This window comes from Crocodylus siamensis, chromosome 7 (genome assembly GCF_052110815.1).
Source record: "Crocodylus siamensis isolate JL-2025a chromosome 7, ASM5211081v1, whole genome shotgun sequence".
Classification (NCBI taxonomy): domain Eukaryota; kingdom Metazoa; phylum Chordata; order Crocodylia; family Crocodylidae; genus Crocodylus; species Crocodylus siamensis.
The window spans coordinates 8,352,898-8,376,874 of NC_143401.1; the positions used below are offsets into that span (position 1 = coordinate 8,352,898).

Genomic DNA, 23,977 nt, shown 5'->3' on the forward strand with positions numbered 1-23,977 from the left:
ATAACTAAAAACTATTGTTGCATTACCCCTCCCCCTGCCCTCCAAAAATGCCTGAAGTCATTCATGTAAATCAGCACAGAGAAAACTTCAGTTTAAATCAATTATCTTAGTTCTAAAGAATATGGTTTGTCTATGGGAGGCTGATATGAAGCTGAAATGTATTCTTTGTTTCCATTATTATAGAGACATTTTAAATCCAAAGGATGTAATCACTGCCCAGTTCGACAATACAAACTCCAGTAAGGATTTCTGCAGCCAGTCGTGTCTCTCCACATATGAACTGAAAAGAAAACCTGTTGTTACTATTCACACTAACAGCATTTCAACCAAGTGCAGCATGTGCCAGAAGAATGCAGTGGTAATTTATGTGCAGTCTTCTGCTTTTTTTATTTGAACTTCCTGCAAATCAGAACAGTTTAAATGCCTCTGACACCAAATTCTGTATTATTTGGGGGGTTTTTTTCAGATTAGACATGAAGTGAATTACCAGAACGTTGTACACAAGCTCTGCAGTGACGCCTGCTTCTCGAAGTTCCGTTCTGCTAATAATTTGACTATGAACTGCTGCGAGAACTGTGGGGGCTACTGTTATAGTGGCTCTGGCCAGTGCCACATGCTTCAAATAGAAGGCCAGTCAAAAAAGTTCTGTAGTTCAACATGTGTCACGGCATACAAACAGGTACTTTTTTGATACTTATGTCAGATATGCCATGGATTGAAAGCTATTTGAATTCATAAGGATAGATTTTCATTTATAAAGACTAGAGGTTGTTAATAGCAGGCTTCAGTTCTTCCTAGGTTTGCTTGGGATATTTGCCTTTATGCTGCTTGCATAAGGTGACCTAATACTTAAAGGGAGGTAGAAATGGTTTATTCTCATCTCTTCTACTGACCCTCTCTGGGCATGCCACTTGATTTCTCTTTGCCTCCATCTGTAAAATAGAGATGTTGCTTATCAACCTTAGTGATATTTTAACAGTAAATGTTAGTAGTGTTCTAGGCACTGACAGATACCCTACTGGATATGAGGAATTATGATTTGTGTTATAGCAGGCTTGAGACATCCTAGTGCCAAAACTGGGAATATTTAAACACACCTGCCTTAGCAGTAATGTGAGAGATCATTTGGATATAACCAAAATGCCTGAAGACAAAATTACAATGATAGAGAGGAATTTATACTCTAAATACTACTGTAATTTCTTGAGAAATCTTATTTCAGACAGACTGGCTTTCATTTTTATACACATATTCTCTATGAGGTGGGTTAATTTGCATATTAAAGTTCTAGATAAATGACCTATTTTATTCTTTCCACAGAAGTCAGCAAAAATTACTCCCTGTGCACTGTGCAAGTCCTTGAGATCTTCAGCTGAGATGATAGAGAGCACAAATAACTTAGGAAAAACTGAACTGTTTTGTTCAGTTAACTGCTTATCAGCATACAGAGTTAAAATGGTTACTTCTGCAGGTAACTTCCTTTGCCTTTTGTTTTATCTGCATAATTCCACCTAGTTGTTTATCTTGGTTGAAAGCAAGGTTTAAAAAATTGGCCAGTAAGATTGAACCAAAAGTAACATTCTGTTCCGGAGCATACACAATTGGAATGACTACAAATGTTAGATATTTGAATAACACTAATGTATTTCACCAAGAAAAACTAAAGCTTTTCACCAGCATTTCGTTTGCTACCGCTTCTGTCGTGTGTGTGTGTGTGCGCATGCACAAGCACTTATAAACTATTAAGCTTATAGCTCTAGAACGCACGTAACCCTATGTATGCACCTGGACAGCTATTGTTGTGGAGCGAGAGGTTGAACACTGGGCGGTGGACAACTTTCCCTGTCAGCTGAGCTAGAGCTGTGCTGGCCTTGTAGCTGGGACACTGCACCCCATGCCCTGCCAAGTCCTGCAGATCAGCTAATCAGTGGGGTTGACCAGCAAAACCCCTGGGTCCTGGACACTGCCACCCCATGTCTGATCCCCCAGTCTGAACTTGGAAGGGAGCAGCAGCGCTGAGTGCCCTGACCATTTACTTCTAAAAAGTCTACCAGGAAGCCAGCTACTCAGAGCAGGACACTGTGAAATACTGGGGCTACGTACAGAAGTTCAAAAAGCCCAAGGTCCAGTCTTCTCAGGTTTTTCTAAGCTGAGTAGCTTGAACCAGTAAGAGGCTGTGTTTGGGTGGTCAAGACAGGCAGTAGCCTGCACTGGCCCAGGCCAGGAGCCTGGGGACACTCACGCACACCACCTCTTCATGGTCAGCTGGCTAAGCCTGCTGACCCAAGCCTGATTGGCTGCTGGACACATGCTATTTCCCCCACCACCCTGCTGTCAGCCACAGGGAGAGGCAAGCCAGCAGAAAATCTCTCCCCAGCCCCTGCCCCTGAGAGGGTAGTAGGGACGGGGAACACGCTACCTGGCTCTGGCCCCCCCGCCTGGGATCTGCCTGGAATGAGGGAAAGACCCCAACTGGGGGCTTTTCACCCCCTGCAGCTTGGGTAACAGGGCTCTGATTGGCTCATCACTGCTTCCTCCCCACAGGAATGCACACAAGGAGCCTGGCACTGTCCATCCCAGCCAGGGTCTGCCCAGTGTGGGGGAAAGACCCTACTGAGGTTTTTGCTCCCCTGTAGCCCAGCTCAGCCCTGCCACCCCCCCAGCACCCCCACCTGTGAGAGGCAGGGGGGCAGAGAGGGGAATACACCCAGCTGGGGTCTGCCCAGGATGGGGTGGGGTGGTGAAAGCTCCTACCAGGGGTTTTTCATAACCCTGCAGGCCAGTGAGCCAGGTGGGGATGAGCTGCACCCCCTCCTGGGAAGGGGACGGGGCTGAGCTGATCCCAGGCGGGGTCACTGGGCTGTAGGGTTACAAAAAGCCCCTGGTGCGGCCTTTTACCAGCCCGTCTCAGGCAGACCCCAGCTGAAGGGGCTGGTGCCCTTGCCCCACATTGCCTCTCACAGTTGGGGGCCTGGGGCAGGGGTGGGGTGAGCCCATGGCAGTCAGGCTGCAGAGGTGCAAAAAGGCCCTAGTGAGGGCTTCTCTTCTGTGAGGGCTTCCCTCACATCAGGCAAACACCAGCTGGGGGGCCCAGTGCCTAGCTGGGCTGGTGTGTTAATGTGCCCCCCCCCCAGCCCCTGCCTCTCACAGGCAGGAGTTGGAGAGGGGACAGGGCTGAGCTGATCCCAGCCCAGTGAGCCAGGCTGCAGGGAGATGAAAAGCCCCCAGTGGGGGTTTCCCCCTCCTCCTCCTGCCCATGATGGGCAGACCATGACGGGAGAGTGGGGGGCGGTGACGAGCTGGGCCTGGTGGATTCCTCCCCTACTCCACCTCCACTCTTGGAGGTGGGGGGCTGGGGAGGAAGCTGGGCTGAGCTAATGCCAGCCCAATGAGCTGGGCTGCATGGGAGCAAAAAGACCCCAGTAGGGACATTCCCCTGTACCAGGCAGACCCCAGCTGTGGGGGCCAGGACCAGGACCAGGTTGGTGTGGTTCCCCACCCCTTCTGGCTGAGGGCTGGAGAGGAAATGGGGCTGAGACAGCCTTGCTCGCCTAGCTGCTCCAAGGGCAAAAAGCCCCCACTGCTGGGGCTTTCCTTTCCCTTATCCTGTACAGACTTGGGGCTAGGGAGGTCAGGGGTCCATTTCCTTGTTGTCCCCCCTCATTGCACCGGGCTGACAGGTAGTGCCTAGGAGCAGAGGCTTTAGTGCTTTAGCTCTGAGAGAGGGGCCAGCCCTGCTCCAGTAGAGCAGACAGCACAGCCCAGGGCTGCAAAGCATTCTGGGATACTGGGGGACTGTGACTTAACTTGAATTGAAAAGGGATATGGGACAGAAGTTCCATTAACTGGTTTGACCTAAATTAGTTAAGTCTGATAGTATGTCCAGCTAGGTTCATCTTAAACCAGTTTCAGCCATTTTGAAAGAGGTTTGCATGCCCTGAACTTCTGTTCTGTTGCAGGTTTAAACCAGTTTTGGATCACTTACACCGGTTTATGTATAATGTCTACCCCTAGTCTGGGAGTCCTAGGGTCTGTTACTGCATCACATAAATGTGCAGGCATTATGGGTGATGCTAGAAAACTTCCTAAAGCAGGGAAGTGGTTCTTCTTCCACCACAAATGCTAGCTCTTTGTGCCAGGAAAAAGGCATTTTTCCTCAGCAACATGTAACACACACCTGTCCATAATCTTTAGGTGAGGAGGACCTGGAACTCTAGACAGCCAGCATCCCTAGTGAATGCTGTAGCCACTGAGATATGGTGGTGGAGAACAGATGGGCACACAATGGCTTTTCCCTGTCCTGAGGCTGAGTGTGGTAGTCATGAGTTCTGCTCAACTCTTCTTTGTATCCAGAACTGCTATATGGCCTTAGGGGCGCACACATGAGCACCAGCTGCTACTATTTATGCTCAGTTGATGTGATTTATGTAGTTGCTATCCAGGTGCGTAAGACATGCACAGTAGACTACCAGCCTTTGTATAAGTGATTTGGGAGGGGACTGGTGTGATGAAAAAATGCCATGTAGACCAAATCTAGATGCCGAAATAGACTGAAGAGAACAGAATGCCACCCTGCATGTGACAGTGTTCGCTGGTCTTCATTTTTTAAACACAGGAGTTGTCTTCTCTCTGTCTAGATGTCTGTCAGTTTTGTGATTGTGGAAATTGTTGGTCTCCCTATCCTATCTGTATCCCAACTCAAGCAAATGTTTTGTTCTGGTACTAATGCTTGAATGATGGTGTCTGTTTCAATTAAGAGATTCGTAGCTAATTAACCATCTGCTCTTACTAGAGAATATACAGTATCACATTTTATGCAGACTGTTCTAGTACCACAGTATTAATAATTATATTTTTATGAAGTACGTATGTTTGGTGAAATGGTTAGATGTACTGATACCAGTAATCTGATGCTTGTCGCAGTTCATCTAGTTTCTTCCACACCATTCAAAAGTATTTTTTTATTTAAGCGGCAACTTCTGTGTTTCTTTTTTTGTTTTAAAGGGTGAATTTTAACATATTACAAATGCAGGGGTGGTCTCAGACCAGGAGTATTCCCCAAACTTGCATTTTAAGCTCAGAGCTGACACCTATTTCACTTGTGACCCTTAGGCAGTTACCTAGTTTCTCTGTCCCCCACTTGTTCTTCTTGTAAAATGGGCAAACGCTTGCTGACCTTTTTAAGAATGTTGTGAGGATTAAGTCGGTGTTCAACAAGCACAAAACATAATTATTACAGGGCTTATATCAGGATCCCATTAGTGCAGTCAGTCCACCCTTACTCTAGCTTTTTCTTCTATGGAAAATTGTTCCTTCTCTGTTACAAATCCGTCCTTTTATTCAGAAACCGTCCTGTGTTTTTGTATGTACAGAAAACAATATTTATAATGCTTTTTTCATCTTTATTCACTATTGCGTATTTCCCAATATTTTTTCAATCAGGTGTCCAAGTTCAGTGTAACAGCTGCAAAACTTCAGCAATCCCTCAGTATCACTTGGCTATGTCAGATGGGAGCATACGCAATTTTTGCAGTTACAGCTGCGTAGTAGCTTTTCAGGTACTGTGTCTAAACTTTTTTGCTAAGTTCAGTTAATAGAATAGCAAAATATTGACATAAATCAGAGAGATGGGTTTTCCTGTTGCAAAATGTGATTTCTTCCTCAATTGCTTATCCACAGAATTTGTTCAACAAGCCTGCAGGAATGAATTCCTCTGTGGTGCCCTTGTCTCAGGGTCAAATCATTGTAAGCATTCCCTCGGGGGCAACGGTATCGGCAGGTGGCACTACCTCGACTGTCTCCCCCAGCTCCATGAGCAGCTCAGCTGCAGCTGGTCTACAGAGGCTCGCTGCTCAGTCCCAGCAAGTTACTTTTGCCCGCACTGTTGTGAAACTCAAGTGTCAGCACTGTAACCGACTGTTTGCAACCAAACCTGAATTGCTTGACTACAAGGTAATAAAGGTTAGGGCTCTGCATAGGGATCTCTCTGGATAGGGAAAAACACACCATAACTTGGTACAAGAATCCAGTGGTAGTTGTCTGGTGTCTGGCTTTGGCAGGCTCTTGTGGGATTTTAAGTATAATTTTGATGTATGGCAGAACTGCCAACAAAATTGGCCCTGATTTGTTTCTTTGTTGGTTACTTCAGAGGAAAGGCCAAGGATTGACTAGCTGTCTAGGCAGCATTCCCTCTTGCACGTAGAAACAATACCTCCAGCTCAGGAACAAAACACGTTGGTAGATTCTTCTTCTGTGGAAACATTCTGCTGCTGTTGAAGTTATACTTGTTCTTAAAATAAATGGGGGGGTAACTGTCCAGTATTGTCAATTAGTGATTTTAAATAATTTTAAAAAAAAGAGAGAGAGAGACTGAAAACAAAGCAAAATTTGGACAGGTGTGTTCAAAGTTTGGTAACTGAATCATTTTTCTTCACTGTAGGGTAAAATGTTTCAGTTTTGTGGGAAGACCTGCTGTGATGAGTATAAGAAGAGAACCAGTGTAATGGCAATGTGTGAATACTGCAAAATTGAGAAAATTGTCAAAGAGACAGTGCGATTCTCAGGCATAGACAAGGCATTCTGTAGTGAAGGTAAGAAAAGGCAGGGCTGTGCATTAGGTAAATCAGACAGGAAAATGTATGCTATAAAATCAGAATAATAGAGGTGATGCTGAAAGAAATCTCATCTCTCAAATAGGGCTTTGTCCATGCTTTCTGTTAACTTGTTCATGTCAAGAGTATAGTCATGAATAAACTCAAGGAATTAGATGTTCAAAGACAGCTAAGTTTTAATAAAAAATAAATACATATTTTTTGTTCTTCCTTTGGTTTTTTTAGGTTGTAAACTGCTTTATAAACATGACTTGGCTAAACGCTGGGGAAACCACTGTAAAATGTGCAGTTACTGTTTACAGGCTTCCCCCAAACTGGTCCAGAATCACTTTGGTGGGAAGATGGAGGAGTTTTGCTCAGAAGAATGCATGTCTAAATTTACGGTTTTGTTTTATCAGGTAAGCTATGGCTATGCATCACTGTCCCTGAATCTAAATCTCATAGTTGGGGGGAAAAGTCTCTTAAGGCCAAGATATTTATGAGGTCTTTACCATGGAACTGTTTCCTCTAAAGATCTTATTTCACTGTGGAAGGTGTCTAAAAGAGCAAAATTCTGTAATATTCTGTAAGTTGACTTTTTGCCATAATTAGGTTATTTGATTCTTCAGTGCTGCTTGTTCAGTGTCCAGCTTGGGGAGACATACAACTCTGTATTTCTCTATCACTGTAAAATCCTGTCTGCTGTTTAAAGTAGCAGCTCCTCAGCTTTACAAGGGAGATTTCCAAAGATATAAAAAAGGGTGGAGGGTTAGGTGCCCAGCCTTTTGTATACGTGCTCCTACATCTTCTGAATGCCAGTTTTACACGTAAGAAGGCCTTACAGGAGAGCACGGTATGATGTTCTGATTTATTTGACTGTTTTGGGCTGGTGCCAACAAATTATGTATTCTTATATAAATTGATTTGTGGGGACTAACTGATTTATTCAGAGCTATATGGGAAGGGGATCACAAATATGTGCTCTCAGTTGTCCTTACATATGAGCGTTTAATTTTTTGCCCCCTCTGCTTTTTGTAGATGGCCAAGTGTGATGGTTGTAAGAGGCAAGGTAAACTCAGTGAGTCCATGAAATGGCAAGGGGAGATCAAACATTTTTGCAATCTGCTTTGTATTCTGATGTTCTGTAATCAGCAAACTGTGTCTGAACCCCCTCCCCAGAACAACACAGGTAAAATAGGATGTGAGTCATCTTGCCTTTTATTTGCATATTGGTGGTATAATCGTTTGGGAAAACCTCCTGCCAGTGAACTTTTCATTAGGATATTTAGTAACATCTATTGCAGAAGTGGTAGGTTCATAGCTTGCTCGCTATATAGGACAAACAGATTTAATAGAATTTTAGCTTTTTTTTAAAGGTAAGTTAGTAAACTTTCTGACTGAGAAGACAGTGTGTACTGCATATAATCCCAGCTGTTTGTCTTTCAAGCCTGTAGACATTCTGGCACTTTTAGAGCCATATTTCAACCTTATTGAGTATCCTTGTTAAATCTAAGCTGTAGATGCATACATACATATATTGCTGATTATTTTAGCCAGAGAAGTGGGAAGGAGGGTGGGAGCAAAGCCTATGAGAAGAGGAACTATGAGTGTCTAAGAATTAAATGCAGTTGTGATAAGCACAGAAAGTCACAAAGAAATAAAAGAGCAGAAATAACAGTGACCCTAAAGAAGGGTATACTATTCCACTGAACGGGTGCAACTTCAATGTTAAGGTACCTGACACACAGTACAGTATATCGACTACAAGTTTACAATATGCATTCTGACCAGATTCTACTTTGATCCTCCTGCAAGTCTCTCTTTGACATCAGTGGAAGCTTTGTCCCAGGCCAAGAGTATCATTTTGTTGTCTAATTGATTTATACAGTGCTTACAGGTCATAACTAAACACTGTCTGCATATGTGTGGCCGTTCAGTGTATCTACATGGAAAAGACATCGATTTGTACTAAAAGTTGAGAGTACAGAGGCAAATGAGCAGGGGATACACAGAACCTCTGAAAATCAGGCTCCAAGAATCTAGTATAATGACAGGGGCTGTTTAATAAAATGGAGGGCGTCTGAAAATTACTTTAGATTGTGGTAAAGATGTGGTGCTTACAAGCAGAAAAGACCTAACAGCTCTTGACTCTAGAAGGGCTTCGTAAGACAACTCTAAAATTAATTGTATGCCTTGCCTAGTTTCCACACCACATTAGGGGCCTTTTTTCAGTGGGTCCATAGCACTGCTGTAAATGTTGTGCTTTAAAAATATTGTGTTTTAACAATTCAGCTGCTGTCCTGTCTCAGCATCAGATGAAGCAAGCTGCTGCTTACAAAAGCATGTGCATCTCTGATGTTAGTCTGTAAGGTGCAAATCTACCCTACCATTTGACTGTTGTAAATTAAGATAATAGTAGAAACAAAGTCCTTTTCATGCTGGGATGATTTGCTTTGATGGACTCTCACTGACTGGGTCATAGCTACTATGATTTGGTTATGGCAGCTAAAGAAAGCATCTTTTTGATCAAAAATTAAGTACATTTTGATATCAACATAACCACACACTCCCTTAGAAAAGGTTTGTGGGCGTGGGTCTTTGTGCTTGTAGCAGGTCTAATAGATACATACATCTTGTTACTTCTAGTGCTGTTGCTTACACTGCTTTATTTTCTTCCATTCATTTCAACCAGCAAACCTTTCCACAGCACCAACAGCTGCAGCAGCCCCTCCTTCAGTAAGGAAGGATTCGACTCCTGTTATAGCAAATGTGGTGTCCCTTGCAAGTACCCCTGCTGCTCAGCCCACGGTTAACTCTAACAATGTATTACAAGGTAGGACAGCTAAATATGCAATTCCAGAGGCTTTACATCTTTTTCTTTTTTTTTTTTTTACCATGGACCTTTATTTTGCTTTCTCACCAACCTGAGATACAGCATTAAAGCCTGCTCTAGTTGAAGACAATAAGTCTCCATCTCCATTTCCCTGCATGTTGTGCCTGCCTTTGCAGCTGTGCAAAATGCTGCTAAATCAAGATGGCCAGGTTTTACATGCTTGTATCATAAGTGACTATGCAAAGTTTAAAAAAAAAAAAATCAACAAAGACTCAGGCTCAATGGGAATTTATTCTCTTGACCTTAGGCAGGCAAGGTTCTTTGGGTAGATGATATCTTTTATTAGACCAGAATATTTGGAAAAATTCTTCTTTGCAAGCTTTCAGGTACAAACACCCTTAGTCAGACTGAGGAAGCATCCTTAGACGCTTCCTCAGCTGAAGATGTCCTTAGACCAACACGGCTACAGCCTATTCTCTTGACTTTAACAGCTTAGGGTCCTCCCTGTTAAAAATACAGGAACTAATCTTACGTTGTTCTAATTGACAGGTGCAGTCCCTACTGTAACAGCAAAGATCATTGGAGATGTAAGTTTTACAAGAGAATCCCTCTCTGCTTTGCTCAGACAAGATCAAAAATACGCCAAATTATTAAAACATTGAGTATTTTGTATCTAGTTTTTTTGCAGCTTGTATCTGAACTGCCCTTTTCTGACAGTAATCAAGATGTAAAATGTGTGTCTTCACAGAAGTCTAGAAGTTTTATGCACACAAGTCTTTCTTCCTACATGTACTAGTAGACTGCTGATTTGCTGTTCTAAGCAGCATTTTGCTTTATGGGCACAAGTATAAATACATGCTTCCCCATAGTGGAGCTTGTATTGTAATCTGGTCATGCTATTAGAACAGATCACAGAGAGAAAAATATTCAGCCTTGTATGCAGAAAATTTAGGAGCATAATTAATCAGTCTGCTTTCAGCAGAACTGATTCTAAAAATTCCAGTGTTCTACTTTTTATATTTATTCCTTCTCAGTGACTTTGCATCAGTTTGCTCAGTTTACTGGATTTTTCTGACTGCCAGCACTGTGACTTTAATGTGGTAATTGCAAAACTAACTTGGTCTTCTTGGTTCTTAATTTTTGTTAGCAGTAGACTCCAAAATCAGAATTTAGGAAGCAATATTTTATGTATAGATTCACATGCCCTTTTTTTGTTTGTTCTCTGCATTGTTGACAAGAACAAAAGTATTGTATACTTAATTGTATAAGTTAGCTGAATTTAACCGGTTTCAGATGATGGATGTGAAGGCACTCAAAATGCAAAATGATGCCAAATTCTATTTTTGCAATAATTTTTGTAGCAAACACACTCCAATAATGAGTATTTTTTTTATTAATTTCTCATTTTTAAATGACATCTATAATTAACTTGTATTGCAAGAAGTTTCTTTTCATACAGCCTTAGCCAGTAATAACAGATACTCATCTTTTTCAATGTTCTTTTCTGTTTTAAAACCAGGCTAGTACACAGACAGATGCCCTGAAACTGCCACCATCACAACCTCCCAGACTTTTAAAAAACAAAGCATTGTTGTGTAAGCCTATCACACAGACCAAGGCCACCTCTTGCAAACCTCACACACAAAACAAGGAATGCCAGACAGGTAGGTATCAGATCATCACTTTATCAAAAAAAAAAAGCCTGTATTTCAGATGAATGAGAAATACAGTGTTTTTATGAACAGGGAATTTAATATTTTAAAAGATAGCAAAGTCTTGATTTCCATGCAAATTTCTTGAAGTAAATGTGAAATGCATCATAGAATTGGCTCCAACTAATCTTTAAAAGGGTGTTACCATAATTTTACTTTTATGGAAAGTGGTGCAGAACGGTTTAGCGCCATGTAAAAGTCTTGTGTCACACTGAGGTTAGAGCTCAGGTTCCCAGCCTAAGATCACACCCATTCTAATGATAAAGAACTTGGCTTTTCAAAGGTTCTGAACACGTTTAACTCCCAAAGATATTCAGGATGCCTGAAAACTGAGCCCTTAGGGACTTTGAATTGTATCTAGAATTCATCGCCATCATCCTAGAGCTAATATGCTGTTGTTTGAATATAGAGCCTTATGTACAAAACCTCTGTTTTAACCCGTCAGTGAATTATAGTTCTAATGATTCTTAATATCAACACTAAAATTTAACATGAAGATGCAAGCAACACGCTAGAGTAAGTACATAAAAAAGCTTGGAATACCAAAATCTAAGTTAGCCTCTAAACACAACTGTATTAGGTGCATAGGCAGTCACTGAATAATCCACTTTTTCTGCAAGTAGTTTTTCATAAACACGCTAATTTTTACAGATGAAAACACAAGCATGCATTTGTCTTTTGAACAGTGGTCTTAGAAGTTTTAAGGAATCCTTCTGAAACCAGCCAAATAAATAGGGAAGACTCTCTGATATCTTTTGGGACTTGGTGTTTTACTTTTGCCATACAAATGGGATGGAAGCTAGATAGTGAAGGTCAGGTCTAAATCGCAGTCCTCACATAAATATAGGTATACAATCCTGGCCTGTTTCACCTAGCTGTGTCTTATTACCTGATGGGTATTCCTCTGTTAAGAGCTGTGTGTTATCCATATATTTGTATGCATGCACTATGTTAAGAGTCACTGGGGTTAATGCACAAGGCTGTGCATGGGAAGTTAGCGACAAGAGGCACCACTAATGGAACTGGTAATTCTTTGTGGCCCACACTTGGATGTTACTGAATTGCCGTAGATTCACTCGTTTTTCAGAACCTAACCACTTTTTTTAAATTTATTTTTAATATAACAGAGGAAGAGGAAGTTCAACCCAAAATCGTTGTGGTGCCTGTTCCTGTACCTGTGTTTGTTCCGGTTCCCGTTCATCTCTTCACCCAGTATACGCCTTTTCCACTTGGGGTGCCGGTACCTGTAAGTTTCTCTTTAGCACATCTGAGAACTCATGGGTTATGTTTTGTGGCCGGCAGTTTTAAAGATTAGTCTCAACAGATCAAAGCATAATGTAGTTATGCTTGTTCTTCTTGCTATGGCTAGATAGATCCAGTAAGCAGTATTCAGGAAAAGAATGGTTGCAAAAAGTATAGCTGCGCTGACCTTGAGGTCATTTATTTCTACTAAGGTACCTTAATTCTGTACCTTTTATCCAGTGGTCCAGATCTAACCCTATCCTCAAAAGAATTGAGTTAGAGAACTAAATCTCTAGAATGTAGAATGAGTATCTCCTGTGTATAACATAATACCTGATTGGGTAACTTCTCCACTGTTTGCCCATGACTTCAAATTCCTTGTAACTCAAGTATCACAAGTAGATACCCCTTGTGCTACTTTCAGGGGGAAAAAAAAACATGGATTAATCCCATGCAAGAAACTTGGGTTCAATTTCAGATCCTAGTGTTTAGATCACAAGGTTATCAGAAGCTGGAGGTGCTGCAAAGGCAGCATGTTCAACCACTGAAGAAGCTCTTCTCTCATGTTTATGTCTATCCAACAGTGGAATGGAATCAGAGCTTGGGAGAAAATTGCAACTAATCCTTTATCACTTGAACAGTGTTGTGCATGATGAATAGTCTGAAACCTGAAATAATTATAAATGTTGGCAGCAAAGTGGAAAAGGGACACTCAGGAGTGTTTTGCAGAGGGGCAGCGAATTGTTCAATCTGCAGATGGGCTAAAAGGTTTTTAAAAAAGAGTAGGAGCAATAGAGAGGAAAATAGCTGGATCCTTTTTCTGCATTTTCTGTGACAAAAAATGCTTAATTTTCTGTGAAACACGACAGTGCTAAGAAATGTGTACTTTCCTGTGTGTCTGTTGTAGGTACCTGTTCCCATGCTTATCCCAACTACTCTTGATAATGCTGACAAGATCATTGAGACCATTCAGGACATCAAGGAGAAGATTCCCACCAATCCATTTGAGGCTGATCTCCTTCAGATGGCAGAAATGATTGCAGAAGATGAAGAAAAGGAAAAATCTCACTCTCATGGAGGTAGGTGATCAAATTTAAAAGGAAATGCAAATAAATAGGACACAGTGACACTGGCTTGTAGGCAGATGTCAACTCTGCCTGGACTGGACCCCATTGCCCTGCATTATGCTGTGATAAACCTTTCTATGCTGTCATCAGCATTTTATTTGCCTAGGGAAAGAGGCAGTCCATTTAAAAGTTGTCTTACTTTCTGAGTTAGAGAAAGCCAGCATGCCTTCTTGAGAGTTTAAGCACATAAGCAGTATAAGAATAATTTTCCTTCTATGCTGCGTAGTCTTTCTTTTTGTTTTCCATTCTAAGGTGATGTTTTTCATGTAAAGTTCATTCAGTAGTACTACTTAATTCCTTGTCTCAGGTCCTGATCTCCCCACAAGCCAGCTCTTGTTGTTCTACAGAAGTTTATAGCCCAGAACCTAGCTGAGCTGTGCTTGGCACAGAACCTGAGTAGATGACAATGGCCAGCCACCATTTTATACTTCTGTGATCTTGAGGGCAGCATTCAGCTGAGATAACTTAGATTTGTAGTAACAACTGCCTGTGAATGCTGAGCTGCTACCCCAGAGCTTTGTGTATTTGATGAAGAAGGATCTGGTAGCAGTAACTTAGAGCTCTTCAACCTAAGGGCTTCTCAGCTGGACGGAGCAGAGATAAGACCCATGTTAGGAAAGGAATAGACTGAAAAAAATGAAACAGAAGTTCCATTTGTCTGCAAAAGATCCCCCAAAAATAGCGAATCCTGAGGAATAGAGGGAAATAAATATGTATGAATAATTCTGAATCGTGAGATGTTGTCCAGAGCCCTGGTAAAGATATATTAGTAGAACTGTTTGGGAGGGAGATGCGGGGGGCTGAGAATCTGCACTAGCATGGCGCAAGATAGAGCTGTCCTTAAACCTTTTAGAACAGTTTTTTATGAGCTAAGAAGTGCTGCATTTTAGACTGCTGTTTGAAATAACGCAAAGCAAGCTACTCACTATCCACTGCAGAAATCCCTCTGTATAATATTTTTTGTCTCTTTTCCATCTTCCTTCTCTCCACAAGGCTCTCAAACATCTGAGCATGAGCTGTTCCTGGACCCCAAGTTATTTGAGAAAGGTTAGTATTTCATTACTAAATTGGACTTTGATGTCACGGTACCTTTTCTTTCAAACTTGCTGATCTTTGTCCTTCTTTTCCTTTGGTGTGTTACCTATGTGATTCTTTCAACCACAGACCAAGGCAGCACTTACAGTGGGGATCTAGAATCAGAAGCAGTCTCAACTCCACACAGCTGGGAGGATGAGTTGAATCACTATGCCTTACGATCGAATGCCATGCAGGATCCAGACCCTGAGCTTAGGCAGTTCTCCAAAGGGGATATGGAACAGGACCTGGAGGCAGACTTCCCATCAGGTTTGTGTAACGTGGAAAAAAAGAGCTGTCATAAATATGTGCATGGGTTTCTGAATAAGCACTGTACTACTTTTCATTATCTTTACTGCAGTCAATTAATTTGCTTAAAAAGGCGTATATTTCCATTCAACACAAACATATGTTAAAGCTGCAATATGTCTGCTCTATTAAAGATACCCCATCTTTATAAAATAGAACACACTTTTGCTGTCCTTCAAAGTAAACCTCCTTAGATGATTTAGGAAGAAATAGCAGTTACTCTTCTTTGACTCTTTTAAATTTGTTATTTTGTGTCCTGCCATGACATGGTTTTTTATTGGACAAAAGAAAGAAGTCTCTTAAAAGCAAAAACTTGTTTAGTTTCTGGGGGGTTTTTCTTCCCCTTAGAATTCGCTGTGTCCCTTGTATGGGACTTCCTCCATGTCCTCTGCCTGAGCTTCCTCAGCTTATTTATTGAAAGGGACTTCAGCACAGTGTCATGTAATATGAATATCTACATGTGGAAATGCTAATTTTAAGATCTCTAATAATGTCTCAAACTGTCATTTCTAGATGGGCCTGTTTAAATCATATAAATTAAACTTATGATGATGTTGATTTGACTTTAGACTCATTTGACCCTCTCAGTAAAGGACTGGGTCTCCACTCACGTTCGCGAGCAAGGCGAAGGCATAGAGATGGCTTTCCACAGCCAAAAAGACGGGTAAGAAAGTATCCTTGCAATATATAAATTCAGTGCATCTACAGTGCTAATGTTGCATATGTATTTTCTTGTCATGACTTTGCTCAGACATGAAAAAGAGTTTGGTGTTGAAAATGTTTACCTTCGCTGCATTTGTTTCACTCTTCTATTATACAAAATAATGTACCATTTTGGCTAGGGGGAATCCATTTTCTTTTTTATGTGGGTGACATTTAAACAGTACTTAACATTTAAAAGCAACTCTTTTTCAGCCATTAGGTTATATTCTGTTTTGTATGTTACACGTTAAAAAAAAAAAAAAATCCTTTGTGCATATGAATCATGGGGAGTGTGGATTTGGAAGCACAGAGAACTGGGTTTTCTTTGTCTCTGCCATTGACTTGCTGCATATACAGAACTTTTCTGTTTTTTAATATCCCTACTTATAAAATGAGAATAATATTTGTGTGCTCTTGGTAAAGCTTTTCTGATACTTTCAAACAGCTGCTTTTTTTATGAACACAAGCTTTTAAGAGTACAAGTTTGTCAAAGTGCAGTGTGCGTTTCCAGGGATGTCAGAGCAAAGAGTGTCCCTTGCTGAACCTATGTTTTTTGGATTTCTTGCAGGGAAGGAAGAAGTCTATAGTTTCTGTGGAGCCCCGAAATCTTATGCAGGGTTCATATCCAGGCTGCTCTGTTTCTGGGATGACCCTGAAGTACATGTACGGGGTAAATGCCTGGAAGAATTGGGTCCAATGGAAAAATTCACAGGAGGAACAAGGGGACCTAAAATTTGCAGGTAAATTTGACTCCATTGTTTCAACACGGAAAAAATAGTTGGGGGGTGCTATTCTGATATACTTTTTGAGATGGATGTGCAACAAGCCTCAAACAACACACAAGCTCCCATGAGTGCAGTAAAGATCTTGGGAAACATTTCTTAATTTTAGATGCTCCTCATTCCTGAAAAGCGAACCTGTATGTTAATTTTAATGTTGTCACCTGTCAAAAAAAAGACTCAGACTGACATCTGAGATTTGAACATTTTAAACAGTGCAAGCTTTAAGTACCTGAAGGTGTTTATTTTTATGCAGTAGTACTTGAGTTAAAGCACAGATATATTTATTCAGCTGCAGTGCTCTGGTTCAGCTGCATACTGATCCTTCTGTTTTGGTGCCATCTTTTTTTTTTTTAGTAGTTAGTTCTTAGCACCGTTCCACTTCGACTTCCATTTCAATGGAACAGTGTTTCGTGTAGAGTTTCATTTCGAAAGCGCTGTTTCAACGCTGTTTTGACATTTTGCCTGTAGGCTATAAGGGGAAAGCACAAAACTGCCTATAACTTTGTCATTTCTTACCTGATTTGGATGAAGCTTGCAGGGTTGGTAGCCCTTTATGTGGGCGTGAAGGCTGCCAAGTTTCAAGGAGATAGATGCAGAAGTTTCTGGAAAAGTGCACCTCAAGGTGTTGACAAGCAGGAGCAGCCTCTTGTAATTTGGCAGGCAGATCAGGGGCCTGCACCCCCAGGAGGAGTCTGGCACAGCCCCTGCAGCCCTCCCGGGGGTTTGGGTGGGCTCCCAATCTGCCTGCCGGATCACAGGAAGCTGGTTCTGCCACCTGGGGCCAGCGGCAGCACCAGTCTTCCTGGCGCTTGGGTGCGGGCTGTGCCCAGCGCTGGTCCCAGCCAGCAGCAGTAGCCTCCTGTGATCTGGCAAAATTTTTGCAGAGCCCTAGTATTTATATCCTACTTATATTCCAGCATAGCTCCATTTACTGTTTAACCTGTGTCTTTTAAGTCTAGAATCAGGCTCTGTATTTCTAGTCCTTTGATTTGTAAAGGAAACCTTCCAGATGTGTCCCAGAGCCATTCTGCAGCTTGCTTGAAATGATTTCAGAAAGACATGTACCATTCTTTTTGCATCATTGGAGTGTTAGCTAATAATGACTTGTTTTTTTTCAGTAATGAATCTTTTTAATAGAAACCTACAGGGATTGTGGCAGCGTGTGTAGAATGCTGCTGCATCCTTTTTCCCATTCTTGATGATCTATGTGCAGGTGAAAACATAAACAGTTTTGTGTGCAAGTTTTTAGAGTTCAGTGAAAATGCAATTTGGAAATAATAGCTGGGGAGATTTGGTGGCAGGAAGACAGCAAACTATTTTCCTGAAATGGAATTTGAAGGTTTTATGTAGGAAAGATCCCAGAGGAAGCTTGCTCATTTAAGACAGGAGGTTGCGCATGCACTCTCTCTCACGCTCGCGGTCTCTCTCTCTCTCTCGTGCTCTCTTTCGTTCTCTCTCTTTCCCTCCCCCATTTGGAATTATTTTGTGACATCTAGTTGATCATAGTTCCATCAAGAAAATAATCCATTGGGTTACTGTCGATCCTATTTTTGTGGGTAAGAAGACAGACACCACTTAACCCAGTTCCCAGAAGCCTCTTATATACCTCAAGCTTATCCCACAAGGGCTTTCTGTTCTATTCTGAAAACAGCAACTTCAAATGGTATGATGTGACCAAGCTCCATGCGTTCACATAGCATCCCCTGGCCCTTTAATCTGGAACTAACTTTCTTTGTTATGTTTGCTTTTCTTCCCTTTCCCAAACCTCTGGCTTTTTAAACTCTTAATTCCTTCCTCCCTTTAAGGAGTCGAACATGCTGCACCCAACTTATGTCCAAGGCTACTAGGAAATACTCAAGATCTTTCTTTCACTCAAGATTCCCCTGAGTCCATCTATAGAGGTGAAACTGATTTATCAAACCTACAGTGCCAGTCAAAGTATATGTAACCATTGCTGTGCCACATTTGCGGGTTCAGCAATCACACTACCATAAAGTCTCTCTTAGCTTTAAATACCCATTTTGGTATTGCTCAGCTAGACTGGTGGTTTGTAGTAATAAATGTGCTTCATAATTGCTAGTTAATAAATGGGAATGTGGTGCACAATTATTTTGAACGTGAGAGGTGTTGTTTATTTAAACTGGATGTTTTAATTGCTCTGCCTGCATGATGTAAATGACCACAGATATATGAAGGACTGACCTGCTGAACAGAGTTAATGTTTCTTGTACATCTGTTTCCCACAGTTCGGCCCATAAAACTCAAAGAGGATATTCTCTCATGCACATTTGCTGAGCTGAGTTTTGGCTTGTGCCAGTTTATTCAGGAGGTGCGGAGACCAAATGGCGAAAAATATGATCCTGACAGCATCTTGTATTTGTGCCTTGGAATTCAGCAGGTAATTCAGTGAGCCAAGAAAAGAATTATGGGTTGGGGCAGGGGGGATTGAATGTGCTGTCCATGGATGTGAATAGCTAATAGCTGTTAGGGCTTTTAGGGGAAAGGAACTTTTATGTGTCTCCCTCATTCTTAACTCTTTCACACAAACCTCTCACACCTCTTTAGCTAACCTGTTTCTTTGGCATAGCAAAGTGAGCTGTTCTTTTCAGGAGAAGAATGGATGTCTCTGTCTAGACCAGTTGTTCTCAACCTTGTTAGACCCAAAGCACCCGTTGGAAAATGCTACCTCTTAGCTTTAATTAATTTTTCCACTGTGGAAACATAATAGAGCAATTGTTTTGTGGCAAAGAACTCAACAAAGGCCACAGTGGGACAAAATGTTTTTTGACACTGGATTTCTATTTGAAATCTGTGGGTTTATGTTGTGAATCATGTCTAGGTGTTTGCACATGCAAGTGCCATGGCACCCTGGTTAAGAGTCACTGGTCTAGATACACATCTTTTATTTCTTATCTTGATTAATTGCTGTTTGTGGCCAAGGAAGCTATTCATAAGCATACTTTCTGAGAGAGCATATTCTGGGGATTCTGCTGAAATGCTTACTATGTTCTGCATGGTAAAGATACCAAAGTGGATAGAGAAAGCCCTTTTAACTTCTCAGCAAGTATGGAAGAAGTCTCAAGAATGTGCAGCTGCCATTGCTGGGAAGCACTTACAAAATATCAGGAGAATAATAGAATTGGAGTTTACCATATTACCAAAAATATAACCTGTTATTGGGAACTGCTCATCTAACAGAAGCTGAAACATTTAGAATAAAATGCTAAAATATAAATGTAACCATTGAAAACTCATTGTGATTCAGCTCAATATGAAACCATTTTTTTTCCCCCAGGGCAGAGTGTTTATTCATTCTCTCTGGAAGCCATTCTTAGATACAGGATCTAAACCTCCTATTTGATGAGGGGCTCATTTGTCACCTTAACTTTTATTACTAGACATTCTTGAAAAAATGGCAATGCTATGAATTTGGATTGGCTATAAGCAGTTCTGGGAAGATCAGAACTTTTTCTTGCATTTACATTTAATTTATTTATACATGCTATTTTTTTCTTCATGCTGCTTCAGAAAAATTATATCCAAACACATTAGTCATTAAAGTACCATAGAATCAAGATACACAGTGAACATTTTTACAGGTTGCTAAGATCAAGCCTGATACTGGTTTGAAAGCCTGGAATCCCCATTATTGCCAAGGGAAACTGTCTTAACATTTCAGCCCAGTTCGCTAGTAAGATACTAATACAGGTACTCTGGCATCTGTAGACAGAGCCTTTTTTGGGGGGATACCTTTCATTGCATTAGTAGTGAATTTTCCAAACAAGGTTCTGGAGCCTGGAATTCAGTAATTCTTGCTGTCCCTCTGACCTAATATGTGGAGGTCCCAACCCCTGCAGAATGCCTACTTTAAGGTCTTACTGGAGATGACAGCATAAAATCCTTTGAGTTTAACACACCTGAAAGTATCCTTTTTACTTAAAAGGAAGGCAAAGAGAAACAGGAGAAAACAAAATAAATCTGATGCCCTGTTACCTCTGAGCACTCTTCTGTGTAACCATGAATTGTGTCTTCCTTTCTTTTCTCTTGTAGTACCTGTTTGAGAATGGTAGAATAGATAACATTTTTACCGAGCCCTATTCCAGGTTTATGATTGAACTTACAAAGCTTTTGAAAATCTGGGAACCTACAATACTTCCAAATGGTAGGACAATTATTTTTCATATTGTGTTTTTATATACACATGCATGACGGTGAAACCCATCTTATAAATGAACATGTTCTCAGAGTAGGGCTTTTAGATAATGAGACTGGTAACTCTGCCAAGGAAAATGTATGACCCTTATACTTTGAGGCAGTCCTCTTTCCCTCTAGTTCATGACAGTAATTTGTGGTGGATAGAAATTGTGGATCCTCTATCCAAATCTGCCTCACATGTGATACAGCCTCTGGCAAGTCGCATCTAAGCATCCCGGCCCCTGGTTACCCCAGTTAAAACAAGAAAATGCTCGTCTTAAATATGTGCTGTGGAGCTTTGTGAATTAACATTTGTTAAATGCTGTGCATTGCTCTAGCACCGTAGCTCTGTGGTTTGCAAAGTAATGTTATATAGTCTCTGTTGTCTTTGTTTCCTGCAGACTTGGCAGCTTAGTATACTAAGCTGGGATGGGTGAGTGGGGGGGAGCCTGTTTAGATTTAATTTTGAGAGAGAGAAGAGAGAGTGAAGAATTGGTTCAGTTTTGTTGATCCAAAGGTGGTAATTTGATAAATAATGCTAAAACAGATGAACACACTATAACTTGGATAGATTGAGTCTGTTTTCAGGATATCAGATATTTTTAAGTGATTATTATGACTGTACAAGGCTCTACAGCCAGCTTTTTCTGTCTTTATTTTAATTTTAAAAATCACCTGTCTGCATGGTGTTGCATATAGCCTCTTGCTGCCTAACAGACCTGTAGTAAACCACCGTAGTTTCTCTTCCTTACCTACTTTAGATTCACTGTTACAGCAGTTTACGTTCACATACATGTGGAAAATTTATATTCATGCTCTATACTAATGAAGTATTCTGTTTCAGCAGTTGACTGGTGGAGTAGGGCAATACTCTGCTGAAGTCTTACTGATATAAACAGTGCTTTAGACCAGAGGTTCCCAACCCCTGGGTTGCGGCCCAGTACCGGGCCAGAAAGGATTGGCTGCCAGTCTGCAGGAGGGTTGGCTGCTGGACCGGAAGTCCTGAAGTGACCAGCATACTGCGGACAGGCAGCCAACCCTTTTTTTATATTGAGTATAAAAAGGGAGTTGGCTGCCAGTCCACAGTATGCAGGGTGCTTCCAGGCCACAGCATGCTGGTCTGCAGTTTGTCAGTCCACAGTCTAAAAAGGTTGGGAACCTCTGCTTTAGACCCTTCTTCCTTCTTTCGCGTATTGAAAAGTCTTCCTGATCTTTACTTAAGCTTTTTCCTCATGCTTGACGGATCGTATTTAGCCCTTGTGTAAGTGGGTATAGTGCTGTTGATTTCTGTCAACTTATATCTGTTCATGGTAAGTCTCATTTTGACTTGATGTACAACTCATTTACACACAAGGTTGGCTAAAAAATTATTCCACCAATGTAATTATGCATTTGTCCAACAGAATCTACCTTTTTAATGCAACTTTCTCTATAGGACAAGATTTTATTAGTTTTCCCAAAGCTCTGAAAATCTTCAGGAGCATCATTATAATATTAGGTAGGGGTGTGCGAAGTGGGCCCTATTCGATTCGGATTCAGCCCAAATCAGGGACATTGATTCAGTTTGTTGATTCAGATCACTGTCCCTGATTCAATGCAGCTGAATCGGAATCTGAAGATTCAATGCTGATTCAGGGAATCGGTGATTTGGGCACAGGCACAGCTTTAAATGTTTTTTCTACGTACCTTGAGGTAGCAGGCACTGCTCGTGATTGCTGTGATGCTGGGACACATGGAGCATCCCACAGGAGTGCAGGGGCCTCCCCTGCATGCTCAGCAGTGAACCCAGAAGTGAACCAGAAATACTTCCAGACCACTTCTGGGTCTGCTGGGGAGCATGCAGGAGGGCCCCCCCCATGCCTTCCTGGCTTGGTGATCGGCCGTGGGGCGCCCCCAGTGTCCCCTCAGACCCAGGAGGGACCAGTTGCCGAGCCGGGGGACACAGGAGGGGGGCCCCTGCACGCTACCCGACAGACCTGGAAGTGGACCGGAAGTGCTTCTGGTTCACTTCTGGTCTGCTGCCAAGTGCGCTGGGGAGCCCCCCGCGCTTCTGTGGGACACTCCATGTGCCCCAGCACCCTAGCACTCATGAGCTGCCTGCTACCTAGAGGTATGTAGAAAAAACATTTAAAGCTGCACATATGTCTGAATCGATTCAGTTCAGTGGCCAAAGCTCCAAATCCGAATCGGGTCAAATCATCTCCACCGAATCAAATCAGGGACCAAAGCTTTGCACAGCTCCAACACTAGGTCATTGGGAGTTGCTTATTCCTATCTAAGCACAGCAAGTGGCCCTTGCAATGTAATGTTTTTTTCTTAAATAACTATTTTTTTTCTTTCATCCATCATCCTCAGGTTACATGTTCTCAAGAATTGAAGAGGAACATTTATGGGAATGTAAACAGCTGGGTGCATATTCCCCTATAGTCTTATTGAATACACTTCTTTTCTTCAACACCAAATACTTCCAACTAAAGAATGTCAATGAGCACCTAAAGTTGTCTTTTGCTCATGTTATGAGACGTACCCGGACTCTGAAATACAATACCAAGATGACATATTTACGGTTTTTCCCACCTTTTCAAAAACAAGAGATAGAATCAGGTATCTGACCAATTTCTGATTATTTTGATGTTTTAATTAGTATATACAGAGCAACAGCAGCACTCTCCCCCTTCCCCCATTTATTGAAAAATGAAGGAGAATTATATTATGCATTGTGTAGATTCAGGAGTGGTTTGGCTTTTGCTAGTATTTTGTTACTTTTCCAAATGTTTTTTCACTTCTCCCTAAGTTTATACCAGAACTTTTTGCATGTGCCCAAATGTTCAATAGAAATTTGTGAATGATTGTCTGAAAGATTATAGAGCATCATAAACATAGTTGACATACCACCAACCAAATGTAGGAGGTGCATCCTCTTCAAGGCCCAGGTTCATTAAGATACTTAGCACTCTTAACTCCCATTCAACTCCATGGCATATAAAGTTAGTCTGCTTAACAAGATCCCGTTGGTACAATACACTGGATTAGGCCCAAAGAACAACAAGGCCCCCAGCTCTGGATGGTCACTGAGAGTAAAACAAGCCAATCGGAGCTCCTGAATGACAGGATTAGGAAGTGAAAATTGTCCTCTTCAGATGTGGAGAGATTGTCAATTCTCTTGGACATTGAGAGGTAGTTTGCTGTGGATATTGTGTTGGTTCAGCAATGTGTTGCTAAACTGGGGAAAGCAAAAGGAAATCTGATTCTGAAGAAAATGACAATGAGCTTTGCCTGAGGAGCTGTTGATTGGATGGCGTGTTTAACTTGTCCTTACAAAGTCACTAGCCAGTGAGAGATACAACAGCAAGATAATTAAGCTACTGGCTACTTTAGTTAATAGTTCTGTTACATGATTAATTCTGTCTTT

General features: G+C 41.5%; 1 protein-coding gene across 5 annotated transcripts in view; it reads left to right on the forward strand.

The window, feature by feature from the left end:
* ZMYM4 (zinc finger MYM-type containing 4) overlaps positions 1–23,977 on the forward strand; it is a 70,200-nt gene that overhangs the window by 34,197 nt on the left and 12,026 nt on the right. For 2 of the 5 annotated variants that reach the window (XM_090056586.1, XM_090056590.1), the window contains exons 8-28: positions 184–358; positions 467–679; positions 1,321–1,471; positions 5,443–5,558; positions 5,680–5,952; positions 6,440–6,590; positions 6,837–7,009; positions 7,629–7,791; positions 9,283–9,423; positions 9,973–10,010; positions 10,943–11,087; positions 12,263–12,381; positions 13,285–13,456; positions 14,498–14,551; positions 14,669–14,848; positions 15,457–15,551; positions 16,158–16,329; positions 18,177–18,272; positions 18,618–18,769; positions 20,422–20,533; positions 22,921–23,169. In XM_090056586.1, coding sequence (XP_089912712.1) covers positions 184–358; positions 467–679; positions 1,321–1,471; positions 5,443–5,558; positions 5,680–5,952; positions 6,440–6,590; positions 6,837–7,009; positions 7,629–7,791; positions 9,283–9,423; positions 9,973–10,010; positions 10,943–11,087; positions 12,263–12,381; positions 13,285–13,456; positions 14,498–14,551; positions 14,669–14,848; positions 15,457–15,551; positions 16,158–16,329; positions 18,177–18,272; positions 18,618–18,769; positions 20,422–20,533; positions 22,921–23,169 — 3,140 coding nt within the window. The remainder of the gene's footprint in view (positions 1–183; positions 359–466; positions 680–1,320; positions 1,472–5,442; positions 5,559–5,679; positions 5,953–6,439; positions 6,591–6,836; positions 7,010–7,628; positions 7,792–9,282; positions 9,424–9,972; positions 10,011–10,942; positions 11,088–12,262; positions 12,382–13,284; positions 13,457–14,497; positions 14,552–14,668; positions 14,849–15,456; positions 15,552–16,157; positions 16,330–18,176; positions 18,273–18,617; positions 18,770–20,421; positions 20,534–22,920; positions 23,170–23,977) is intronic. The other 3 variants (XM_090056587.1, XM_090056588.1, XM_090056589.1) reach the window with 3 other exon arrangements.